General features: G+C 52.2%; 7 protein-coding genes across 7 annotated transcripts; 3 read left to right on the top strand and 4 right to left on the bottom strand.

Moving 5' to 3' along the window:
- Positions 1-185: 185 nt before the first annotated feature.
- On the top strand, positions 186-1,406 carry N7539_000122 (alpha/beta fold hydrolase; the record flags this gene model as incomplete). The annotated part of the gene is made up of 1 exon (XM_056929726.1): positions 186-1,406. The coding sequence occupies one exon, from the start codon at positions 186-188 to the stop codon at positions 1,404-1,406; it is 1,221 nt and encodes a 406-aa protein (XP_056794019.1).
- A 623-nt stretch (positions 1,407-2,029) lies between these two features.
- Positions 2,030-3,124, top strand: N7539_000121 (SET domain-containing protein; the record flags this gene model as incomplete). Its single annotated transcript, XM_056929725.1, has 1 exon — positions 2,030-3,124. One exon carries the CDS (start codon positions 2,030-2,032, stop codon positions 3,122-3,124), a length of 1,095 nt encoding a protein of 364 aa, XP_056794018.1.
- Positions 3,125-3,972: 848 nt separating this feature from the next.
- N7539_000120 (copper acquisition factor BIM1-like domain-containing protein) lies at positions 3,973-4,875 on the bottom strand (the record flags this gene model as incomplete). The annotated part of the gene is made up of 3 exons (XM_056929724.1): positions 3,973-4,173; positions 4,262-4,575; positions 4,659-4,875. 3 exons carry the CDS (start codon positions 4,873-4,875, stop codon positions 3,973-3,975), a joined length of 732 nt encoding a protein of 243 aa, XP_056794017.1.
- Positions 4,876-6,335: 1,460 nt separating this feature from the next.
- Positions 6,336-7,282, top strand: N7539_000119 (SRR1 family protein; the record flags this gene model as incomplete). The annotated part of the gene is made up of 2 exons (XM_056929723.1): positions 6,336-6,870; positions 6,942-7,282. 2 exons carry the CDS (start codon positions 6,336-6,338, stop codon positions 7,280-7,282), a joined length of 876 nt encoding a protein of 291 aa, XP_056794016.1.
- A 300-nt stretch (positions 7,283-7,582) lies between these two features.
- On the bottom strand, positions 7,583-7,926 carry N7539_000118 (nonribosomal peptide synthase; the record flags this gene model as incomplete). Its single annotated transcript, XM_056929722.1, has 2 exons — positions 7,583-7,601; positions 7,637-7,926. The coding sequence occupies 2 exons, from the start codon at positions 7,924-7,926 to the stop codon at positions 7,583-7,585; spliced, it is 309 nt and encodes a 102-aa protein (XP_056794015.1).
- Positions 7,927-9,902: 1,976 nt separating this feature from the next.
- Positions 9,903-11,925, bottom strand: bgt3 (uncharacterized protein; the record flags this gene model as incomplete). The annotated part of the gene is made up of 2 exons (XM_056929721.1): positions 9,903-10,047; positions 10,154-11,925. 2 exons carry the CDS (start codon positions 11,923-11,925, stop codon positions 9,903-9,905), a joined length of 1,917 nt encoding a protein of 638 aa, XP_056794014.1.
- A 3,180-nt stretch (positions 11,926-15,105) lies between these two features.
- N7539_000116 (uncharacterized protein) lies at positions 15,106-18,255 on the bottom strand (the record flags this gene model as incomplete). The annotated part of the gene is made up of 4 exons (XM_056929720.1): positions 15,106-15,390; positions 15,665-15,684; positions 15,753-16,457; positions 17,172-18,255. 4 exons carry the CDS (start codon positions 18,253-18,255, stop codon positions 15,106-15,108), a joined length of 2,094 nt encoding a protein of 697 aa, XP_056794013.1.
- Positions 18,256-24,232: the final 5,977 nt, after the last annotated feature.

Raw genomic sequence — 24,232 nt, 5'->3', positions numbered from 1 at the left:
ATGGTTATTACATACAGCTTCGTTTGCATCATCACCATCCGAGATCCACGGTGCTTTACTCTATCTCTGGGTCCACTCCACTTGTCTCCGCTTGGCTTCAACCGAGTTCCGCTGATTCGGTAACTACTCTACTGCTTTCTCCGAATTGGGTTCAGGTCCTCGATCTTCAGCAAAGCGCATTCTCCATGCCGCCCGTGAGAAGTGCAGCTTCTCCCTCGCAGGAGACACAGCCACTGCCCCAGTTGCCCCTTTCGGATGGTGTGTCGAGCCGTCTAATTAAAACGCAAGCCCTCACGTTCCACATTCTTGAGGCTGGAGCAACACCGGCCCACGATCGTCCTTTGATCGTCCTTTTACACGGCTTTCCGGAGATAGCATACTCGTGGCGCCGAGTTCTTCCTCGGCTGGCCGCTGCCGGCTTCTATGCGGTGGCTCCTGATCAACGGGGGTTTGGACGAACCACGGGTTGGGATTCACACGACTACCACGATGTAGATCTGATGTCGTTCTCAATGACCAACTTGGTACGCGATGTAATCGTGCTGGTGCATGCATTGAGCTATCGCTCCGTGCAGTGCGTTGTGGGGCATGACTGCGGAGCAATGTCAGCCTCCATGTGCGCTCTGAGCCGTCCAGACTTCTTTCGCAGTGTGGTGCTGATGAGCCATCCGTTTAATGGCAGTCCGACCCTGCCTTTCAACACCGCTGACAGAGAGAGTGATGATAGTAGAAATGCACCACGGGAGACCGCGCCAGATATACACACCGCACTGGCTGAAAGGGGCCGTAAGCACTATCAATGGTACTACTCGACCCCTGAGGCAAATCGAGACATGTCCAGCCTGCCGAGAGATCACATGCACCGCTTTTTGCGTGGGTATTTCCATCTGAAAAGTGCGTCTTGGTCCAGGAATGATCCCGTGCCGCTGAAGAGCTGGACTGCGGAAGAGCTGATCAAGATGCCCGGATACTATATCATGTCTCTAGACTGCACCATGCCTGAGACGGTGGACCGAGACATGATTGATGAACCAACACAGGGCACAAGCTCCTATTCATGGCTCCCAGACGAAGAACTGGCTGTGTATGTTGACGAATATGTCCGCACAGGCTTCCAAGGTGGATTGAATTGGTACCGTGTGCGGACTGCACCAGAAGATCGCTTCATGCGGGACTGCGATATCTTCGCCGGCAAGAAGATTGAGTGTCCTTGTGCATTCATCTCTGGCAAACAAGACTGGGGTATCTATCAAGTGCCGGGGGCTTTAGAGAAGATGACCCGTGGCGAGGTGTGTTCCGCGTTCCGAATACTTCGTTTGCTTGATGGCGTTGGACACTGGGTTCCCCAAGAGGCGCCGGATGCAGTGGTGCAAACAATTCTCGATTTGGCCGAGGAGTTGAGGTGACTGGTGTCGTTCTCGAAACGATGTCGGAACTGTAAACCGTATTTGATGTATTACGAAGGTTTTCGTACTCAAGTCTTGAGGCTCTCGCTTCTATGTTGAATATACTACTCTCGCTCAATGCCACCTCACTTTGGATCAAAGAATTAAAGCACAGAGCCCTTGAGTGCGAGTCATTCAATCCTCCCTTAGCTATCACTTAATCACTTTGAAGATATTATATCTCACAATCGTAATGATCATGGGGAAGAGAAAGCTGAAATGGAAGACGTAGCGTCGTCATTGTCGTCGTCGTCGATGGTGAAAGAAAGTCGAAGTCGTAGTATCCTAGAACATCAGACTATGGAAAAGAAGAAGGGGAGTTTCATGTGAGATTTGTCCAGTCTTCTATTTGTACTACGAGGTTGGACGTAACTTTACAGACTTATTTGTTTGCTCGATCAGTGACACGAGACGCGTCTATGAACTATCTGGCGCACCTAGCCCATGTGCCCACAACAAACCAAAGTCATCTTTATTCTGCCTAATCCACTTCTCTTTCGTCGCAAAGAGTCTTTCGTCGCAAAAACGAATCTTTCGTAACAAAGCCTTTCTCTACGCACTTAAAGCCTACATCTGGTATCAACATGGATAAAACCAAGGATAAAAACCATCGTGAGCGATCTTTACCAGTGCATTTCCAATATCCTTCATCACTGATATACTCATGTCTATCTGCAGCGTACCTTCGCCTCAGAATCCCAAAATCGGCCCCGTATGAACTCAAGCCTGCCGGTAATCACGGCTGGGGTGGTTTTGCGACTCGTTTCATCGCGAAAGGCTCCCTGATTTACCGAGAACAGGCACTCTTCACGCTGCAGCCTCGCGGGGCTCAGCAGGTGCACGACTACACTATTCTTTGGAAAGTCCGACAGCTCTCTGCCCAAGACAAGGAAACCTTCAACCTCCTCGTCAAAGCTGCTGCCCTCGACGGCGATGACAAAGTTTCCAACGTCTTCATCAAGAACTACTTCCGCCTTGTGAATGTGGCTAATGAGCTTGGTGTACCCACCCGATCTCACCAGCTTGGGTTCTTTGTCTTCCTGTCCCGCCTTAACCATGCCTGCGTAGCCAACGCCTATGTTCCCCAGAATGAGGGAAAGTACATCAGCTGCTACGCTACCAAGGACATCCAGCCGGGCGAGGAGATCATGTTCTCATACTGTGCGGACTTTGAGAGCATGCAGATGGAGCAACGTCACAGACTGTTGAGGTTCACCTGCAGATGTGTTGCTTGTGCTCCCGGCACCGCCTTCCATGAGCTGAGTGAGATCCGCCGCAAACTGATTCGCGGGCTCAATTTCCTGACCCAGGGTATGGATTTGGCCTACCCTAGACGTGATGGTCATGGACCAAGTGGGATCATCGCAGACCCTATCCTCCGCGAGGCCGCCAAGGAACTTTACATGCCATTGATGTCGCGGCTCTTCTACGAGTCCATGATTGGGCTTTTGCTCGAGGAGGAAGGAATGATGAATGCGATGATTGAAAAAGAGATCATCGCTCGCATGCGTGGAGCTGTTCGACTTCTGCAGGAAGCAGACAATATGGTTCTTGCCCTGAGGATCATGAAGCAGAAGCGCTGGGTCGACAAGTGGCTAGTGGCTAGTCAAACATTGCACAAGCCTGACCTGGGCGATATCGACGGCTATCTTATGCTCAACATGACCTGTACCGCTTGAGAAGTTGAGAAGATCTGGATGAGCATGGATGTTGTCAAGTCGATGTATGGGATACGCCTGGACGTTGATCAATGTGACTGGTCATTGTGGTGATGTGATCTTGCCTGGATGTAGACAACGTGTTTTGGGATTTCCGTTATGTGTCTGTTGCATTGTGATGTGTGAAATGTCTTTGCGCGAGGAGTTGTGGAGCATTTTCAGATTCATGCGTGATACCCATGTCTGTCATATTGATGAAAGGGTGTACTTGAAGAGTTTGTCGTGATATCTGCTTAAACTGCCCAAAGTGAACGATCCTGTTGGATTTACGAAATGCCTAATGTCATTCTCACTGGTGAAGCTGGAAGAAGTTCGTAACACCCCTGTCTGTCGAAACGAAACGAATACGCTCATTTCATAGCTTTGGCTGGCTGCTGAGGTGTAACAGTGATCAGCTCAAGAGGGCTATCAATTATGTCGCAGATGTCCCTCTCGTAGGTAAAGGATTCTCGGGCAGTAGATTATTAAGAATAGGTAGGCCGGGCGTCAATCCCGCGTTAGTGTAGTAAGATTGGAGTAACTTGTGAATTCTTTGCATGACCGAGCGTATCAGCTGGAGGACAGCTTGATATAAGCAGGTCTACCTGACCGAATCTGGAAGGGGTCCTCCAGTACGACACGTATTGTGTCAGCTTCCTGATGAACTTATCTAATTATCAGAACTACGAGGATAATGGTATCATGCTTTATTTCCCGACAAATTGCAGTCGAAATATGGGTATGTGTAAATCAAAACAATAGCATACAGAAACATGCAGTGCGTGAAGCAAAGCAGAGCACGAGGTATTCGATAGCAGACGTTGTAGGATCTACAAGAACGATAGCGCCAACAACAATGGTATAAATGCAAGCCATATCCCTCTCAGAGGTTGGAGCATCTCGGCTCCAGACCCAATCCCTGTTGTGGTGTACATATATTGGAAGCCGATATCGCTCGAGTTGAAACAGTTGTCAGCCGTGACTTCTTTGATCTTCGAGTCTCCATTTTCGGCGAAGATGATATCGACACACTGCGCATATCATAATGGTCATACTTTAGTCAGAATCTCGCTTCTTGCTTGGTGAATCTGGTCATCCGGGCAGCAGGGATTCACTCACGTTGTACAAAGCAGCGCCGTGTTTTGCAGCTTCGACGACCTGGATGGTCGCCTTGTCGCCCACCTTGACATTGATTCCTTGCGGAAGAGGGATCTGCGTCAAGCAGATGGTGCCTGGATAAGGGTCGTTCGTAGGGCCGACAATTTGGAAGGGTGGCACAACCGGGTGGCTCATGTTCTCGGGGACCTCGCCAAAGCCCATGTTGATGTAGATCAGGGCCGTCGAGTGACCCTGGAACCAACCGGGCTGGACGGCGACAGCGCCACCACCGATAGGCCAGTACGTGCGGTTTTTTGATGTGGGCATACCGCCACCTTCCAGTTCCCAGAACACGAAGATTAGAAAATGTTGCGGTGTTGCTGACCTCCTGGACAAGGTGATCTTGCGCTAGACTTACATGGATAGGCCCACTCCATTCCGTAGGGGTAGTAGAGTGATCCGTTGACGGGGTCATATGCGATTCCAAGTCCATTTGCTTGTGCCACTGTTCCGTTTGTGTGGAGGTTGTCTCCTCGATAACCAGGGTAGGTGATGATGCTGTGCGCCTGAGCGATGGCTGCCCACGATATGGCGACTAGGGCTATCCATCGCCAGGATAATTGCTGGAGAGACATCTTGGGAAATGTGGAAAAAAAAAGAGAGATGAACAGGGGAGAGCAAAATAACGGTCTGCGTAGACTGATGCAATGCTGAACAGCACGAATAATGAAGGAGTCTTGTTGCTGCGTTCTCGGCAAATGACCTCCCAGCTCAGGGCACAGCCGCTTGTACTGGAGATGCTTTTCGGATCGGTGCTAACAGTTTTGGGTCCCGTTATACTTGTAACATCGCCCAGGCACGATGGTATGTCTGAACTCCACGGCGCAATGAATCTCAGATCAGCGCAGAAGAGAAGAAGATCTGTTCGAGGACCCAGGAAGATAAGCCTCCGATCGCACGGCCGAAGGCTGACGGTAGCTCCCTTATAAGGGCGGGGAGAGTTTTTGCTATTGCCAGCATGGTGCGGGCCATGTTTGGCGCGAGACGAGCAAGCCGTAGTCCGTACAGATTGGAATGTGACAGTGACTGCAGGTTGCACAGCACTTGAGTGGAGGACGGTCGCGATGCGGAGCACCAGCGGACGAGGATGCTTCAAGCCTGTGCAGTCGGCTGGTGGAGTGTCCTGCAGCTCTGCAAGTGCCATCACCCACTTGATACATGTGATTGGCGGAGTCGGCCAAGCTCCAAGCGCCGTGGGAGGACGCTAACGGGTGGCCATATTCACAGTCTCAGGGTCGAGTGCTGCCAGCGACACGAGACGAAGGAACGGTCGAACAGAATCATTCCAACAGTGAGAGTGGAGAAATTGCACAAGAACGTCGTACCTAGCTCCCGCGGCGCTGCGCTTGTCCCTGCAAGTGGGTGATAATGTACCTAAGGGTGTGATGAGAACAGTGTCGGGCTATTCGGTGATGGGCGTTCTCACGGCTTTCCGACACAAAATTCATGTAGCAAAGAGGAGGCAAATAGAAGGACGCTAAACCTAGTGATTTTGCGTATCACAACGGCTTGTTGAGTGCTTGATAGAGAGCGCGCATATTGAAAAGTAGTCGCTTTCGAGTCAGAAACTCCATGGAATGAGGTTGAGCACGAGTATAGCAACCTGTCACCAAAGAAAGGAGCTCCACAGTCTACACATCTAGTCCTATCCACGGGTGGCACTAGGTACCCAGCGGTTCCAGTGTTTACTTCCCAATGACCCATGTGACTCAGGTTGGAGACAATACTACTGCTATCGCACCCGTACTAAGATTGTCTCCTCTGGTCCTATAGATAGAACCTGCACAGGAACTCATACATGTTGTAGTAGAGCATTCAGCATACTGCATAGCATTAAACTACCTCGTACGAATTGGTAGTCCGGCCATCAACCGATCGCTGGGTTTTATCTACCATCTTATCGATAACCAGACACCCCGATAAGCTTTTTTCCCCACCTTAAAAAAAAGCTGTATGAAATAGGACGGTCACTAATTCTCTTGACTCCAAAACCGGAGGGACTGGAGTGCAACAAACTAAAACACGATAAAAAATCATGCCTCACACGTCTCGCAAAAAGCGTCCATCAACACAAACACCTCAAAAACGGCTCCAAGTCGTCGATGACGACGGCTGGACACATGTTACTTCGAGTAATAATGTGCGACGCACACTTCGCGGAACCCAGCCGCAATTGCAGTCGCACGAGCAGACCTTAATTGAGGACATCGATGGTCAAGAGCCAACCTTCACTCCAGCAGAGGCACCAGGGCGATTGACGCTCGAGGGACTACAGGCTCAATATCGAGAGCACCGGGACAGATGGAAATATTCAGAGACATGGACACGGTTACAAGCTCGGCTCGTCGAACGCATTGCAGACGCGTCGTATCAAATAGAAGATATAAAAATGGATAGTGAGCGTACTGAACAGGGCAACGCATCGCAAACAAGGCACCTTCATGTCGACAAAGTCGTCTGTGTAGGGCTGGGGAGTCCGAGCGGATTTCTGCGTGGTGGATGGGTTGATCGTCGAAGCGTATCGATGTATCAACTGGCTGCTTTGGAAAGCGTATCGTCGCAAATATCTCGTTCGTGATTCTTCGATCCCTCTTCCTTGCTCTCAAGAGTCTCCGTCCGCATTAGACTAACACGATTTCAGAATCTCTCTCAGAGGCCATCCCAATCTACGCACAAGACCCCGTCTTCAACACTCTCGATACCGCTCTTCTCTCCTCCCTCGGAATCACCGTGATATCTCACCCAGCAGCATTCAGCCTGATCACCCCACAGACGCTGCTATTCTGCCCAGGTGCAGAGAAAAAGCATTTAGAGCAACTGCTCACATTCAATCCGTCCATGGTGTTTGGCGGGCCTCTGGAGGACACAAATTCAGAAACTATCCAGAATTTTGCGGACAAGATGAGCTCGATTTGCCTGATGTCATTCGAAGTATCTGAACATGCTTTCTGGAGGACGAGACTATATTATCGGGAACAATGAAGGTGACCACGACCATGATGATGACGAGAGCAAGGAAAGCTAGGCCAAGCATGAATCGCGCATTTACAAACGATCAAAGATCACTCTGGCCGATGTACGATACATTCCTCACGCCACCAATACCCAGCACGAATTTTGATCTAGATAAAATCCAACGCCGTCGACGGCCATCTTATCTGGATCACTGCCGCCTCGAAGAATACGAGAGCTGGCCTTGGCCCACTGAACTCAATGCCGGCATCTATAAGCGGAAATTCATTCATTCACTGAGGTCAGGCGGGCGGTCATTTGGTTTTTATGTCAGTGCTCGCGCATCTGCCTGCAGAGAGATCCGGGGAGGTCATCACGACGTACCTCGTCGAGAAAGGACCGTAGCTTGGGATGGGATCTGCGCTGGCAAGATCGCAACACGTGGTACTTTCGTCATGGTTTTCAGCCAGTGCTGCGATTGATATCGGCGACCTCAATGGGCGGATCATGCTGGCTTTGGAATTCTCCAACTGTCCATAATAACTCAGAGCCGTCATACCAGTACTCTTCCAGACGGAAATGTCACGTCCGTGGATTGGCTCGCCGACTAAAAGGGCTCTTTCCACGCAGGAGACCCCTGCTGGATCGATGGTCCGAGCCGCTGAAGGAGTCATGTTCAGCCAGCTCGCCTACATTCGAAGGATCGAACGCTCAATTTTCGCCTGTAACTGCTCCTCGGCCGGGATATACACACAGGCACCAATGGCCAACGGGACTAGCTGATGCATAATACAAAGAGCAAAGCTAGGGTATGCAAAGTGGATTACACGTGAGTCCATCTTCAGGCCGCCCGCGAATGCCCATCTGCAGGGATAAGGGTGCGACTTTCATTTGATCACCTAGTCGATGATATTGACCAACTAGGCTGTATGCACGGAAACAAGTGGTCAATACCGAATATGTCCAAATAGAACTCACACCCTTTCTCCCTTACCGTCAGACTCTCCCCGGTTTCTTCTTACTTGAGTAGCCCTCAACATCCCGTAGAAGGGTAACATAGCGGCAAATCGGGGGCAGTGGACTCCCCCAGGTACCAAGTACCGACATACAGTCCGTGAGGCCTATTCCAGCCGCTGTTGGGCCCTCCGGTAGTTGACCAGAGCCGACACACGATCGACAGTATGACCTCGGGAGGACGTCATCTGCATAGAAAGATCCCAGGGTCAACAAACCCCCACACTCCCAATGTCATGTTATACAGCATGCGGCCGATCGTCCCTACTCGCCGGCAGGGTTCTGCGCATATGTTAGTCTGCTCAGCCGCAACCCGACTGGTGATATAGCAGTAAATCGTGAACTTCGCAGACAACCTAGTCTCAGGAATTCCATGAACCACCCGTGACCAACGGAAAGTAGTCCATTACAATTAGGTCAAGGGGACGTCGAAGCTGAATGGAAAAAGTGGCTCCTTTCCAGGCGCTGGGCCAGTATCTGTGGAGATCTCCCCGCGCGGCCACATCAAGCGGGTTCAATTGACCTCATCCACCATGTGATAAGATTCAACGAGATTATTGTCTATGTCCGGCGCATCGAATATCGATGTTCATCGACTCCAACTCGTGAGTGGTGAGTCGTCATTCAAGGCTCTTGCGAATGATGATTATGACACGTGGAGATGATCTTCTCTTGCTCGCGCGTTCGCTCTCTGTATCGGTCCATAATGAGCTTCGTGGTGACGAATTCAGGCGGTCTTTTCCCTTCATCGATAGCACTGTTCAATGGTGTCGTCTCTGTACAACGCGAAGGACAATGCGCAACGAGGCTTATGAACGGCAAGAAAGCAGCGGGAATGGTCGGACCGTATTTAGAACATCTGCTCATCAGGATACTAGCTGTGGCCGATTTCAGTGGGGTCGCGTCTTCGGCGACGGGGAGAGAGCCATGTCCGAGTAGGATCGGCACAGATCGGGGGTTGTCATCATACATTCTCAATGTTACAGGGTAACAGGACATATTGAGACCAAGTGCAAGAGAAAGACTGAAACTAATTGCTGGACCAGATCATCAGCGGAGCTCCCCATCTCCCCATACTCACACAACCGTTGCCGCCGGGTGCAAACAGGTCAAATAGTGTACCCAAAAGATTCGAAAAACACAGGCGACAAGAGATACTTCTGCCGCATGGTCCTGGAGGAAAGGAGAAGATTATTCGAAAAATAACAGCGAGGTGGTTTTCATTGATCGATGTAACGAGGAGGGGTTTGAACGGACATTTCGCTGGGAGAATCATTTGCAACGCAAAGGAGTGCACAAGACGATGCAGAAACCATGTCATGATGGTGGGCAATCAGCAGCCACCTGAGACAGCAGGGAAAGACAAGACACACACAAGGTAGGGAGACGAGTATGATGATTGCAAGGAACAGAGAACATCAAGAATAGACATGAAGATGAAGGTAGTGTGACGTGAGCAGGAGAAAAGAGGGCGATCAATGTACAAAGGCTAGACGTGGCAGGCGGTAGAGGGAACCTTCATGTCAATCGTGATTCTTCCCGTCATAGACAGAGCGGGACGGGATAGATAGTAGATGCATCAAAGACCAGAAAAGAGGAACAGGAACAAAGGTCAGAGTGGTCAATCTTGGAAGGTCTATGAGGCAGTCTTGCCGCCGCAATCTGGAATCTTCAACCCCGACTTGATTTTGCGCGCGGGATCCATAAGACCCCACTTGTCTTCCCATTCTTTGCCCGGCGTGTTGTAGATGATTTTCCAGGGCTCATCAAAGGCCTCGAACCTAAAAGTAGTGGCGCAGTTAGTGCTTGTGCTTCGCTGATATGATGGGTGATGAAAAGACCGTGGACACGCCCTTGCCTCCAGGGCAAGGGCGAGAGTCAACTTACCAAAAGTAATCCGTGCCATTCTCCAAAGCCTGACAAACCCAGTCGCCCATGAACTTATTCATGTTGTCGATGCTAGCCACAGAACCGGGCGTTTCGGAATCGCAGACCGGACTTGAACCGCAATCCTTACCACCTCCGCTGGGCCAGCCCACCTCGGAGATGACTTGTTTCTTGGACGTCCCTTTGGTCAGGACCACGTCATGAGTTTGCCAAAAGTCCCACGTCCAAGCGGCCGCAGTGTCGACATTGACACCGGCGAAGAACGGATGCACGTTGGACATGACCACGTCGACCGCGTCGACCAATTCAGAGTTCCAGTTATCACCCAGATCGGACGTGGCAACGAGCAAGTCATTCAGATTACGCTTTTTGAGCTCCGCAGTCACGTCTTGGATGTAGCTGATCAAGACCTTTTCTGCAGTCTTGATGTCAGGACCGGCTCGGTACAGGGCCTCGTTGCCCACAATGACTCCCTTGAAGATGGATTTGTCCTTTGTATCGTCGAGGATTTTGTAAAGCTGGTTCAATTGACGAGTGGTGGAGGTCTTGTTGGTGTCGATCCAAACGCCTAGCCAAAGCTTCATGTCGGTCAATTCGAGTTGTTTAATGGCATGCAGGGTCATCTCCGTCTGATTGCAGTCGGTACCATACAGACGGACGGTGTTTGTCAGTTGAGAGAGGACAGCCATGTCGCGCGTGACATTGTTCTGGGATGGCGGGTACTTTAAGCACAAAGGATACTGCACTCCCCAAGGAGTGTAGTCCATGCCCGGGAAAACCTTATGGAGATCAGGATTGTTCATCAAGGCCTTGATCTCCTGGGAGTCCTTGTTGAGATCTCCATTCTGAGCAGTGTCGCTTGTCGCGGACGCAGCATCGGACGAAGGGGAATTTGATGATGAGTGCGAGTTTTGTGAGCCTAATGTTCCACCCAGCGCACCACCCACGATGGCGCCCAAGACTATGAGCGCGAGAACAAGACCTGCGATCAACCCGCGTTTCTTGCGATTCGACGCAGCCGCCCGTATGGAAGCTTTCTCCTGCCCTGCGCCATTGCGGACTCCGGCCTCTAACCCGCTGCCGGGTACGGGGCCGTAGTTGGGGTCGGCATGTGCATTTCGATGGAAGAGTCCCCCTAGCATACCACCGGCAGCTGCCCCGCCCGCCGCGGGCGCGGCCGCATTCCGCGTTCGAGGATCGAGGTCGTCGTCATCATCTGCAATTTCCTCCGGGTTGATCTCGCCGGGCACGGGGCCTGAGCTATATTGTGAGTGTCGCTGATACGGTCCCAGACCGACCAGTCCTCCGCCCCCATACCCGCTTGGAAACTGCTCCATCATGCTGCGCTGATGACTGCTCGTGTCGCTCAAATGTAACGATGAATGAGATGGAGTTTGGTAGCCGGGGGTGGCACCTGCACCGCCAAAGGCCAGGCTTGAGCCGTAGGACGGACCAGCTCGCAGCGATTCTGCGCTACTCAAATTCGGATTATAAGGGATGTATGGATTGTCCGAGCCAGTGGTATGATACCCGCGCTCGGCAGGGCCGGTGAAACCATCGTGATCCATGCCGTGCACTGCGTCAATGCCACTCAAGCGATCGTGGCTGTTGGCGACGCCGAGGGCGATTCCACTGATACCGCCGCCGACCGAAGAAGGGCCCAAATTGTCAACCCCGGGTGTGACGGAGGAGTTTTGGCGCAAGACGTGCGGGAACGTATGCAGTGGCGCTGCGGAGGTACGGTCGTGACGATTATTGTCGTCGTAGTTCATTTGCACCACGTCCACCAAGCGGCCGGGATGGAGACCCCCAAAACAATGGCGGACCAACCTCGGGAGGGGGCAAAGAGAGAGAGGGGAGTCTTTACCACGAGTTTTGGGGAAAACAAGGCCGACGTAACGGGGAACTTTTCAGGTCCCGAGGAGTCTCAAGTGTTGCTGATCGGAGACGACCGTCGAATTCTCGAATGGGTATTTCGAAATGGAGATTCAGAAAGAGAGTAGGTCGCAGGTCCGCTGTCGCTCCAAACTGAGGGAATGAAACAGGAAAGGGAAAAAAAAACAAGCGAACGCTGGGCGATCCAAACGCAAAGTGAGCAACAATAGCCAAGTTTAGGAAACCGGCATTACAGGGTCCCCGTCCAACAACAGATCCACGAGCCGTCCACGGTTGATGTGAAGTGGGCACCTTTTTTTTGCGAATTTGCGGGTGGTCTTTGCTCAGCCGCTGATAGTAGGAGTAGCGTATGAGGGGAAGAGTGCAGGTTTGATGCGCCGGTCGTACAACAATGAAATGCGAGGTACCTCTCGACCGGTTGATGATTACTCGTCAGCGAGTTTAATAATTTTCGAGGAAAGCAACAAGCGTGAGGGAAAAGTCTCAACAAAGAAGTGAGAGAGGTGAAGAAAAGTCAAAGGACGGCGGCTGCGATGGAGCGAGTCGGCCAAAACAACAGAAGAGGCGTAGACTAGTGCTGAAACCCACGTCAGGTTCAACCGGAAGTGGAAGTGACGGGAAAAATTGGGCGTGTTGCTGGGACGGGTAAAGGTTGAAGGAGGCGGATGTGGACTATAATAGACGACGGATGCAGTCAGTCAGTCGGTGCGCAAGCCTAGTAGTCTCTTGAGCGTCTCATCTCTCCTTTCTCTTCGCTTCCGTTCGTATCTGATGGAGTTTGGAGAAAGGTTCTGTTGCAGGAGTGGGAGTGGGTCAGGGCAGGTGTCAGGGCGTCGAAAGACCATGATGCACAATGGCACAAAGCATCGGGCATCAGGCAGCCAGCCATATAGCAGCCAGTGATTAAGCAATAAGCAATCAAGGCCGGCAGCACTGAAGCAACCGGTTACCCACCACACAAGCAAAAGCACCCCGGAGCAAGACCCGATCGATCGGCAGCAACTGGGCCACTGCAGCGTGGCCGGGACAACCTGGGGGGGGGGGGGGGGGGGGGGGGGGGCAGGAGGCAGGATGGGGCAACGAACGATAGAAGGTGGACTATGGAGTATGACAGTGGACAGTGGACACTCGACCGTCGAGGCCAAAGATTACCGAGATGGAGGATACAAAGGGTACAAAGAATGAAAGGATGAGAAGATGAAAAGGAAGGGGGCAATTGATGCTTACCACTCTGGCGTCAAGTGCTGCTGGCAGATCTGCAAGTAGTCCAAGTAACGTGCGAGCGACAATGTTGATCGGAAGAGGGGAGCAAGAAGAGTGAGGAGATGAAGAAGCTGGGCAGACGATCTCGAAAGACGACTTGACCCGTGACGGCACCCGGAAGGGAAGTGGTGACTTTTGAGAAACGTGACGAAGAACAATAATGCGAGGATGAAACGTCAAAGGGAATCTGTAGTCGTAGTGCTAGTGTGGCGCCCTCTCCGACGACTGTACTGTAGGAGGAGTACACATATTTACTTTTGGCCCTCCGTTTACGATCATTTGTTGTTTTCAGAATCAGGAGGATGATTTTCCCGTTTGGGACTGGCAGACTTGTCCGTCCCGAGAGATTTTGTTTCGGTAAAGAAAGTCTTATTCTTTCCTTTCCAGCTGGAGTATGTAGTATGTACTGTACGCTGTAATACAGTAATACTGAGGTATTTGAGCCTCTGAGGCACTGAATTTCAATGACTCGGCAGCTGCTGCAGTGGGTACCTGGGCCAAGTTGGTAGTTAAGTGCAGTATACAGCAGTGCTCGTTTTGGATTTCCGAATCCTCTGTTCTCGGACGACAGTGGAGCCGGGGTTGTCTCTCGAAATAACGTCAAGCAACAGCCGTCCGTCCGGTGGGGGAAGGAGAAGGACGAGTGTCTGTGCCCGGAGCCCATGAGGGTACACGGCAGGGGCAGGAGAGCCTCCGTCATGTGGACCCCGTGTGGCATTTCATCATTTCTGAAAGACAGACATGAACTTCATGAAGCATTGTCGCTCATGAGAAGGGTTCCGTATCGTTCGACAGCGTCAGACTACCTACTTTTACTCCATCGATCGGAGATTTCTTCAAGGACCTGTACAATATAGTATCAGTAATGCCGAGCGACAGAACCCAGTCCTCGTCTGATGATCCTGATTTGGTTTACTTGTTAAGTTGTTACTAAATTAAAACCGGGACCTTCCCAAGTTCCAACCGCCAACTCCAGAGTCTCTCTGGACTCGATCTCGTCCGATGGCCGCTCCCGTCTCCGTCCCTGCTGAGTCAGCCATTCTCAGGGTCCCGTGACCCGTCCCGTCGGATCAGGGCCCCCAGGTTCCGCTCGATTTCAACCCCTCTGGTCACATGACCGAGCCCGCCGCGCACGACTGAGACATCCACGTGATCGTGTCAATATGGACGAGTCCGGCGGCAGTCTTGAGTCAAGCCACGAGATAGATGCCAGCAGGAGCACATCCACATTCCGTACATGTAACTTACCTTCCATCGTTCTAGGCTGGCAGGTACACCGATGCTTCACTGGTCGATCGGGACGACATGGCAGAAGTAGAGGGAAAGGTACTGCCGTAGAGAGCGGGATTCCAGTGTTTGGACGGTCTGGTCCTCACTTGTACTATTCGGGGTAACGATAGACTATACGATTTTGTTGATTGCAAGTGATTGTGATCATCTTTTTGCAGTCATACTTCGTTTAAGCGTAACTGAAATTGCATTCAAAAGTGCACCTATATCAATCCTTCGTAAACATAAACATCATCATCATCGTCCCGCCATAGTCATGAGTGCCATCATAATCGTAGTCATAGTAATCATTATTCATGAGATCATCATCCCGCATTTTCGTTCCATCATAAGTTCTCCTCTTTCTCTTCCTTCTTCTTCTTCTTCTTCTTCTTCTTCTTCTTCTTCCTCACGTCTCAAGGTCCAAGGGCAATCCAAAAGGACCAAACACGCGCATTCCATCAAAGTCACATGCACCTCGTATAAACCCATGTTCATCCAAGACCACCTTCGCCGGCGATGCATTACTCAATCTCCTCCACCGCTCGACGAGACGCACCCCCCGACCCCGACTCTATCCCCCCCTCGTCATCGGACTGCGCACAACGCTGCAGAAATCGTCGTTTCCCGCGGCGAGTGTCAAGATGGTCCGGTACCTCGGACGGGTCTGATCCAGCGGCCAGAATACTGCTGCGCATCTTGTTTCGGTAGGCGTCAACTAAAAGAATGGGAGAAAAGAAAAAAAAAAAGGTTCCAGATGTTAGCCCATCTTGATTTGCAACAGTTGCGATCTTTGCCTCCCGAAAATTCTTTGTACATGTGTCAAGGGTGGAGTAGCTTTTTAAACAGGCGTGATAGGGTTCAACTCGGATTGGGGGGAATGTGCGGAGGAAGGTGTGGGTCGGGGGAGGTGTCAAGATCGGCCTGCCCTGCTTCTCGAATGTCCGCATTCAGCACGTGGGGACCATGCTCCGAAAGAGCATCGCCATCAAACATGAGGAATGTGACAAGCACGATCTGACGTGTACCTCGAATTCCGATTTCGGAAGGGAACAACGACCCTCGTCCCGAAAACATGCGTACATGTCGCAAGGGTACGGGGTCTAGATTCGTACCACAAGCAGGGACCCTCCGGGCGGTCAACAAAATCAAATCTTGCACATCAACTTACGGGATCTCTGTAAGAAGAGCATTCGTTCCGCAAATACTCGGCTCTGGCTCCAACTCAGTCGATAGCTGAGATCATTCAGCAGAATTTCCTTGCGATGACGCCGACGTGAAAGCTGCGGGACCTCAATCTCATAGTCCCCATCCAGGGACGGCGCCAGCACAATCGTTCGACCAACGGCAACATCGGCATCGTCGCCGAGCTCGGCGTCGTCGCGACTAAACCGCGAATGGGGCACACTGGCCCCCGGGGCATCCTTCATCTGGATAGGGAAGTAGGTACGCGGATAAACGGCATTCGCTTTGCGATACGAATCGGGGATCTCGTCCATGTTGACTTTATCCAAGGTGACCTTGACGCGGACGCGAGCTCCACGCTGCGGATCCTCGACCAGTATGAACGTTCGTCGCTTGCCGGCGGGTAGAGCACCAAAGAGGTCGTCGTTGCTTGGGCTGAGCTCGTCGCCCTCGCTGTTATTAGAATCATTGGCGCGCGTTTGCCTTGTTGAGGTTGCAATGGTACGTGAGGGTGGCAGCGCACCAAGGCCGCTATCGTGAAGCAAAGTTGATGGTCTCGTGCTCGTAGACGGCGGGTGTCTGGACGCGTCGTGGAAGGTCTGCGCCGGTCGAAGGTCAGCAGTCACGGGTACGGCGGGCGTGGCGGCAGGGTCATCGCGACGCTGGCTAGCATCGGGGAGTTCGGTAGGGCCTAATGGGAAGAGCGATGAAGGGAAGATCACGAAGAGATTAGCCTACGCTTGATATTGTTCAAAGACTGTGTGTGTGAATGACGTTGGAGTTTTCGCTGGCTCCAGGAACCCCACAGACAGGTAAAAGAGGTGGATCAGAAATCGCCGCGGCGGCATCAACCATAGAGACAACGATATAGCGGGTATAGAAAGTGACCAGAAATTCGGACCACGTGAGGTAAGTCAGCGATCCAGAAGTCGCCATTGAAGCAGGAACATTCAGCATGGGCTCGACCCAAACTCATCATCAGGGTGACAGCCAAAGTCAAGTGTCGAGCAGCAAAAGAGTACGGTCTTGTGTACCGCGACCCACCAGCGGTGATAATGTACAACAGACCGCAGTGTCCCACATACATAAACAAACGGCAGCTCGAAATATTGGGAATCGTCAACACAAATATACATGGTGAAATCATTCGGCACAGGAGGTATCGGGCAGAGAAAGAGAAAAAAAAAAGAAGAAGAAGAAGAAGAAGAAGAAGAAGAAGAAGAAGATAGAAGAAGCAGGTTAAAGAGACCGGCCAATGAGAAAGAAAAAAGCAAAAGCAACGAAGAATAACAAAAAGAGAGTTACATAGAGAACTCCGGGATATATAGTCCGCCGCGCATATGGGTTGAAAGTGGAGATTCAAGAGGATTGAACTTCAGCTGTGGTCACACCGAATGGAACATACCGCTAACTTCCTCGATCTTGGGGCTGCCGTCCAGATGGGTGTGGTGATGATGGTGCAACTGCGGTGGTGCCATGCCAGGCATCGTTCCGGGCCCAGACAGACTGTGGCGTGGACCTTGATGACCGGACATGGCCGGGACGCTCGGCAACCCGGAGCCAAGACCCATGGCCGTGGGCATGTGCGGTGTAGGGGGAGCTGTGGATTGCTTGCGATAGTTGGCCTTGGCTTGACGACGCACTCGTCGGCTACGCAGACGCTGATCCTGGTTGCTATTGCGCCAGCTGTCTACCGCTCGCTGGATGAGCCCTCGTTTGCCACGCAATGAAGGATTCAGCTCCGCGAGTGCCCATCCTACCGTATTGCATTCGGTCTCGTAGACCAGTCGGTTTCCGCGGTATTGATCTTTGCTGCAGCAGGCCCGTGGGTAGACGCAATTTTCCGTCTTGAAGTCTTGACTGAGATTGTCCACGTTCACGGACTCGACATCACAGCGAATGGTGTACTCCATCTTGACACGGTCACGCGAGTATTCAAAGGCAATCCACTGAACCCCATTGCTATCCTGTCGCACTACGAGGGGTGTGGTGGCGGGAATGGGCCCAGGGGCCGCACTCGAGCTCGTTCCTGCTGACGATATCTGATGGATACCGCCGCTTGGCATACTCACCTGGGACGGTGAGAAGAGCGGCGGATTGAGCATTGGACGTTGCATGGACGTATTCTGAGTGGAATCCATCTTCAAGATTGGACTGCTGGACAGGGACGGCGCCGATGCGTGCTGAGATTGATGCTGCGAAATATGCGCCGCCGTCGTTGTTTGGGGCGGCATCATCATGGGTTGGGAGGTGAGAGGGTGCGTCTGTGCAGGCGGGCCATGTGTCGCATACGGCGACGGCTGCACTGGGTTGATCGGCCCATATGGCGGATAACCGTACATTTGGTGCGGCATCTGGGGAGATTGGGTGTACATGTGACGGCCATGCGGGTCATGAGGCTGCGATGCCACCGACGCGGGTGAATTGGATTGCGGAGTATGGTAAATGGGCGGGTAAGCCGGTCTCTGCATCTGGGCGGTGGTTGCCATTGGATCTGATTGCGCTTAAAGAGCAAGTTAGCATGCTTTGGCGCCGAGAGACAATAAATGAAGGCGAGGAAGCTGCAAGGGTATCCTTCGCGTTCAGTTCACAGTGGGATATAGGGGTTCCGAAAGTCTTAACCCATGCAGCCAGAGCTCCAGCACTTGGCAAGGTAGCGCTGCACTGCATTCGTAATACATGCATCCGGAGGAGTGTTCGATCGATGAGAATGAAACTTACCGGTTGGAGAGTAGGAACTGGGTGATGCCGCGCTTGTATAAGCAATATGATGGGGATTGTAATAGTTCTCTTGCGCAGATGATCCGTATGCAGTATGAACTCGCAAATCACTGTCTCTCAAGGTTGACTGAAGTGAATGGTTCGCGTAGATAGCTGAGGAATCAGAAGCTGCAGTCTGTGCCGAGGATATGAGGCTTGACTTTTCAAAGGTGTCAAAGTCAGCAGCACGTGGACGCTGAAGAGAATGGAATTGTTGCGAGTTTGAACGAAATGAACTGCCGTGTCGGTACTGTAGGTGTCATGTCTAGTCAGTGGAGGAAAGATGAACGGCGGCTCATTGCAGGGCATGTGAAATTGCGCCAGAAAACACGGAATAGCAGGCAAGATGATACAATGTGAAACCAGACCCAGAGGCAAACGGGAGAAAAAGGGAGGAAACGCCCGAGTCATGTCGTGAATGTGGTTGATCATGATAAGCCTCTCCTCGCTCCAAGCCAAATGTCTTGCTCGGAAACGAAAAAGTCAAGAGTCAGACGCTTGTCCAACCAGACGCAATGACAGGGGTCAATTGAACAGCGGTGTAACAGAGCACAAGAGTGACAGCCAGGATGCAGCGACCACGACCAGATGGCACAGCAGGACCTCGTTCAGGTGGTGTGGAGTCGATCCGGAACGGTTAACGCAAATTATTTGACGGTTTCGCATGGAACCCAGACCAAACAATGCTGGCGCGGTTGACAGCCCGGACTCATCAGTGGGGGGGGGATGAACATAGATGAACCTTCCAAATGACCCTCTCTGACGGTTTTGCATAATAGTTCGCTTGAGATGCGACAGCACATCAACTCGTGCCCATTGACTTTGGCTTTGGAGATCACCGGTCTGTCAGAGACTCTGAACGCGCTTCAAAGAGGCGGTACCTCCACTTGGGTTGTTGGTGAAAATCATCAATCCGGAATCATCATGTATGACGGCCCATCTCGAATTCAGCGATAAGCACTGCCCGACTGCCTGATCACCTCGCATGGGAAGAAGCTGTGACTGCAAGTGGCGACCAAAGCTGTCCATCCTCCGAGCTGATGCATTCTCAGTCAGGGCTGAGGGTTGAAACGAGCGGAAAGTGTACGTTGCCTCAGGTTCATGGAAGAGAAAAATGAGCACCAAGATGACGATGAGGATGAGTGTGTCGTAAAGATCCAACAAGTGACATGGCACATCACTTATAAGAATGAAGACGCACGCGCATTGACGATCCAACCACTGAGCCAGGTCTGAGTCTCTCACAGCTCATGACATGGTGATATCGCACTTGCATAGCAGGGGGGGACGGTAGCAGACGCCTCTTGAGAGGGGACAGCCTTTCCAGGTTGAAGATGACAATATGTGAAGCAAGTGCCCAATGAAAATAAAAGAACGCGAAGCAAGAACAGAACAGTCGCTGCAATACTTACAGACTCCTCAGTAGATTGTTGTTTAGACTCTGATACGGCAAGATGACCGGGATCAGTCTGTACCATGCCGGTCACCGGGAGACGGACCCCAGGTGAGGTTCAAAGATGAATATCCAGGGCTCGAGGGGATGGAACACTCGGAGAGTTCGAAACTGAGAACACGCTCAACACGGGTGTAACGGGCAAAGGACGTCGACAAATCTCCAGGCGGAACATGTATTGAACTTTTTCGTGAAAGGACGATCTACTCTTGGGCTCGAACCAGATTGACGGTCCTGCCAGGTAGAGACCGCGGGACAGACAAGGGCGGTCGAACAGTTGTTTAGGGTTGTCGAGAGTGGCGAGGTACCATCAAGACCAACGCGAGAAAGACTGAGGCCGTGGGACCGGTCGCCCAAGGATGTGAGCAATTCTCCGTTCTGGGCCCACGAACTGCAGGGAAGGAACGGTGACACGGCGATTCCGAGAATTTCAATCCGCTTCTGGAAATTCGCGAAAGTGTCCGAGGGAAAGGAAGGTGACTGGATGCACCGAGGTCGGCACTGGAGTCACTCTTGTCTGACGGCGATGCGGTCCGGGAACTCAACGGCTTGAAAGAGAGGGGGGTTTGGGCGGCGTGGATGACTGGGGTATCGCCTTCAACAGCGAGAGGGTGGATGCGAAAGTCAGTGGAGGGTCCAGGGTCGTCGCCAGTGTATTTAGCTGGGCGCGTGAGGACTCCGGTCCGTTATTATATCTCCTTCAAGCCCTTTTGGAAAGCTGGTAGGGAAAAAAAAAGGGAACAACAAAAAAAGAAAAGAAAAGAACTTCCACCCGATTTCTGAACTTGACCCGGATTCCTTTTAGTTCGTAGGTCAGATCAGCCGGTGAAGCGGATTTAAAATCAGAAAGGGCAAATCAAGAACAGTATAGGAGCTGGGAATGGGGACCCTCGATCTTTGATAAAGGGACGGCTCCGTATTTGACAGGAAACGAAGGTATAAGCAGTTAGCACAGGCCCAAATCGTGGATCTGGGCGGATTGGGTGCTGGTCCAGTGCCCTCTGTTTCCCAATCAGTACAGACTCCAGAGACTCCAGAGACTCCAGAGCTCTGGCGCAAGAAAAGGGAAGCCTAACAAAACATGATTTAACCCGATTGATTTCCCCCTCGGCGCTCCATGAAGGACATCCTCCATCAAATAACGTCCGGTCGAGAACGGGCGAGTTGGTGCCAGTCAAAAAAAAAAAAAAAAAAGAATAGAAAAGAAAGAAAAGAGAAAAGAAAAAAAAGAAAACAAAAAAAAAAAAACAAAAAAAATGCGGTAAATCAGATCCGCGCCAAAAGGGAAATGGTGGAGGGGAAATGATTGGAAAGAGGAAAAAGGGCCAGGGAACAGCGAAATAATCATGGGAGAAAAATACCCAAAAGAGGATCGCACACAATCTAACCGATTCCAGTCTGGTCCCCAAGAGCTGCACTCATCCATGCGGCGATGAAATCAAGGTGATTTCATGATCGACCTTCTTCGAGGCCGCCGATGCTCCTGTCATCCTGTTCACCAATCTGTGAAACAAAGTCAGTCATGTGGTAGGCATACTAGGTAGGTACTGTAGTACTACAGTACTACAGTGCTACAGTACTAGGTAGTAGGTACTAGGTAGTAAGTAGTAGGTACCAATCGACTGAGTGTATGCCATCCGGTCATCCTCATCCTCCCACTACAGTTCTGAATTCAGCCTTGGCCAGAGCCTCACAGAGGGGCGCATCTGCGAACCTTCACGCAGTCTGTTCGAGGTCGACCCGTTCAAACATGCTGGGGGCCATCCTATTTCTCCGCCCACCGTTCCTCTCCCCCCAGAAGAGCACCGCCCTCGTGGAAAAGATGATCCTCCGATGATGGCGGTGGACGCAACCTCGTTGCTCTCCCTCACGTCCGTGATTCTGCATAGTCCTGCATGGAGACCATAGACGAGCCCAATCTCTTCCTCGGATCGTCCAAATGATCCTGTATTTTGATGCGCCCTTTCCCGGGGAGCACAGTGGGCGAGACAGGTCGGAGACCAGAAAGAGGGAGGGGGGGGGGGGGGGGGGGGGGCTTATGATGTGCAGCATGCAGAACGGCGTGGCAGTAGCGAAACAGGCTCCAAGTGGAACCCTCTGGAGGTGATGTGATCGAGGGGAAAAACGGGACGCCACCACTTCTGGCCATAAGTCAGGGCGAATGAGAATCTCATGAGAAGCATTCAAGCAACAAAGGAGGGCTCCCGTGGGACTCGATTCGAACGGTCTGGCAACCGAGTCTGGTCTGACATATCTCCCCGATATGCCAGACGACGCAGAGTCTGAGACCCCGGGGGCGGGCGAGGAGGGCCCAGGGGCCGAAGCCGTTTCAGGTACATCGTCAGATTCGTGCCGTCAAAGACTCTGCCTCTTCGGAGACCGTCGACGATGAAGACTCGGAGCTGGCAGATTCTCACGTCCCATGGCCATCGGACGTGGCTGGCTCCGAACCCACCCCCGGGACCCCTCTATGTGATGCGACGAAATCAACCCGACGCCCACCGTCTCCAGGGTCGATGATAAAGAGGCTGGACACGCACACTCCCAGTGGTAGACGATGAGAAGTAGAAGCAGACACTTTACACTTTACTGTACCCCGACTGTCGCAAAGAGAGAATCAATCATGACGGCGGGGGCGAGAGAGGGTCTCCCTCTCCACAAGTCCACAGCTTGGCGCAGCACCCTCAGAACACTAACCGGGCTGAAAATCACCGTTTCTTTGTCTCTCACGAGAGTCACTGGGACTCGTGGGACTCGCCGCGGTTTCATTGTCGATCCATGCTGTCTTGGTCCTAGCAGGGGGGACAACCGGTCGAGCGTGAGACTGGTTTGCCCACTCCAAACTCAATCGTCTCTCAAGGCAGTCCTTTACTTCTGAATCTGCGGGACTGGTCCTACCGTCCTACTGTAGTCCTGCGCCTCACATACCGCCGCTGTACTGGCTAACGTTGGCTCGTCGCGCCTGAGCATGTTCAACCGCGGCCTAGCTAGCCATCGACACCGGAGACGGAGTTGAGTCTACGACCCGATCTTTCATCTTTCATAATCCAACCACCGGGACCCGCACACGAGCATCGCGGCGGCTGGTCGGTTCTGTATGTGTCGAGAATGGTTGGTCGGAAATTGCGGAGGGCCCTTGATACGTCGAGCGCATCAGCGGCACGGCGCCCGGGTAGACTGGTCGACGTGGGGCCGTCCGAGAGCAAAGGCAGTGGATGCGTGGACCAAATGAACGATGTCGATCTCAGTGGTCATGGCAAGATGGGCCCCAGAAAAGACCGGCAAAGAAGTAGTATAGCTCGCAGGGCTTCTCGCGAGCCATCGAGAGCAGCCCCGTACGGGAAGATTGTCCTCGGCTGACCAAGATCTGAGGGAGTGGTGCCCTTGCTACCCGGAGGGAATCACGTAAATGTACTATTGAACTTACCAAGTTCACGACCAACTTTGTACTTATACTCCAGGAACTACTCGGCTGTCGTTCAACTTGGCTTGGTCTCGGCATGAGCATTGAGCAGAAAGCCAGCTTTCTTCCAATCGGGAAGAAGGCGGGAGTCCAGGTTTTGCCTCCTTTGTCCAGACCAAAGATTGGGCGCCATCCTCTATTCTCCACCTCTCCCGGCTTGTCTCTCAGACGAGCTAGTAGCCAGTGACACAGTCGTGATATGAGATGAACGGGGACACTGGATGACTTCCACCGTGGTGAAGGAGATGATGGACTTGCGCAGCCGGGGTGGATCGGACCCGGGAATGGTACCGGACTGGGATGGGTGATGCTAATCCGTGGACAAGGCCCTTATGCAGGTCCATGAGGGGACAACTCTCATCAGAGGCATGTCTCACTGCGTGATGGAGGGCTACCGGACGAACCTGGGTCGAAGGCCGACAAAGAACCGTTGCCCTCGGGATCGTGCAGCAGACTAAATCTCAGGCGCATCTTTCCTCAAGGAGAGAGGGCAAGGGTCGACAGGTCAAATTACCACGCTGAGGCGGGCATGGAATTCCGAAAATCCGGCACTTTGTACTCGTCTTCCCGCCATCGACGTCGCTGCATGCGCGCAACTCTTCATCTGTGGTACCCAGACGGGGAGCATAGGGTGGAAAAGACAACCGGGCAAGAGTCAGCTGTAGAACCGACGCAATCCACATGGAAAGTTTCGGTCATTCAGTCAACGTTGAGGTCTACAAGTTCCCTCAGCTGGCCACTCCCCAACACGCGCTGACCAGGCGGGAAGAATCAGTCAGTTACACACACA

The sequence above is a fragment of the Penicillium diatomitis genome, assembly GCF_028827545.1.
Source record: "Penicillium diatomitis strain IBT 30728 chromosome Unknown utg000001l_segment0_segment0, whole genome shotgun sequence".
Taxonomy (NCBI): Eukaryota; Fungi; Ascomycota; class Eurotiomycetes; order Eurotiales; family Aspergillaceae; genus Penicillium; species Penicillium diatomitis.
Note: the sequence above shows the minus strand (reverse complement) of the source record. Positions and strands in the feature narration are given on the sequence as shown.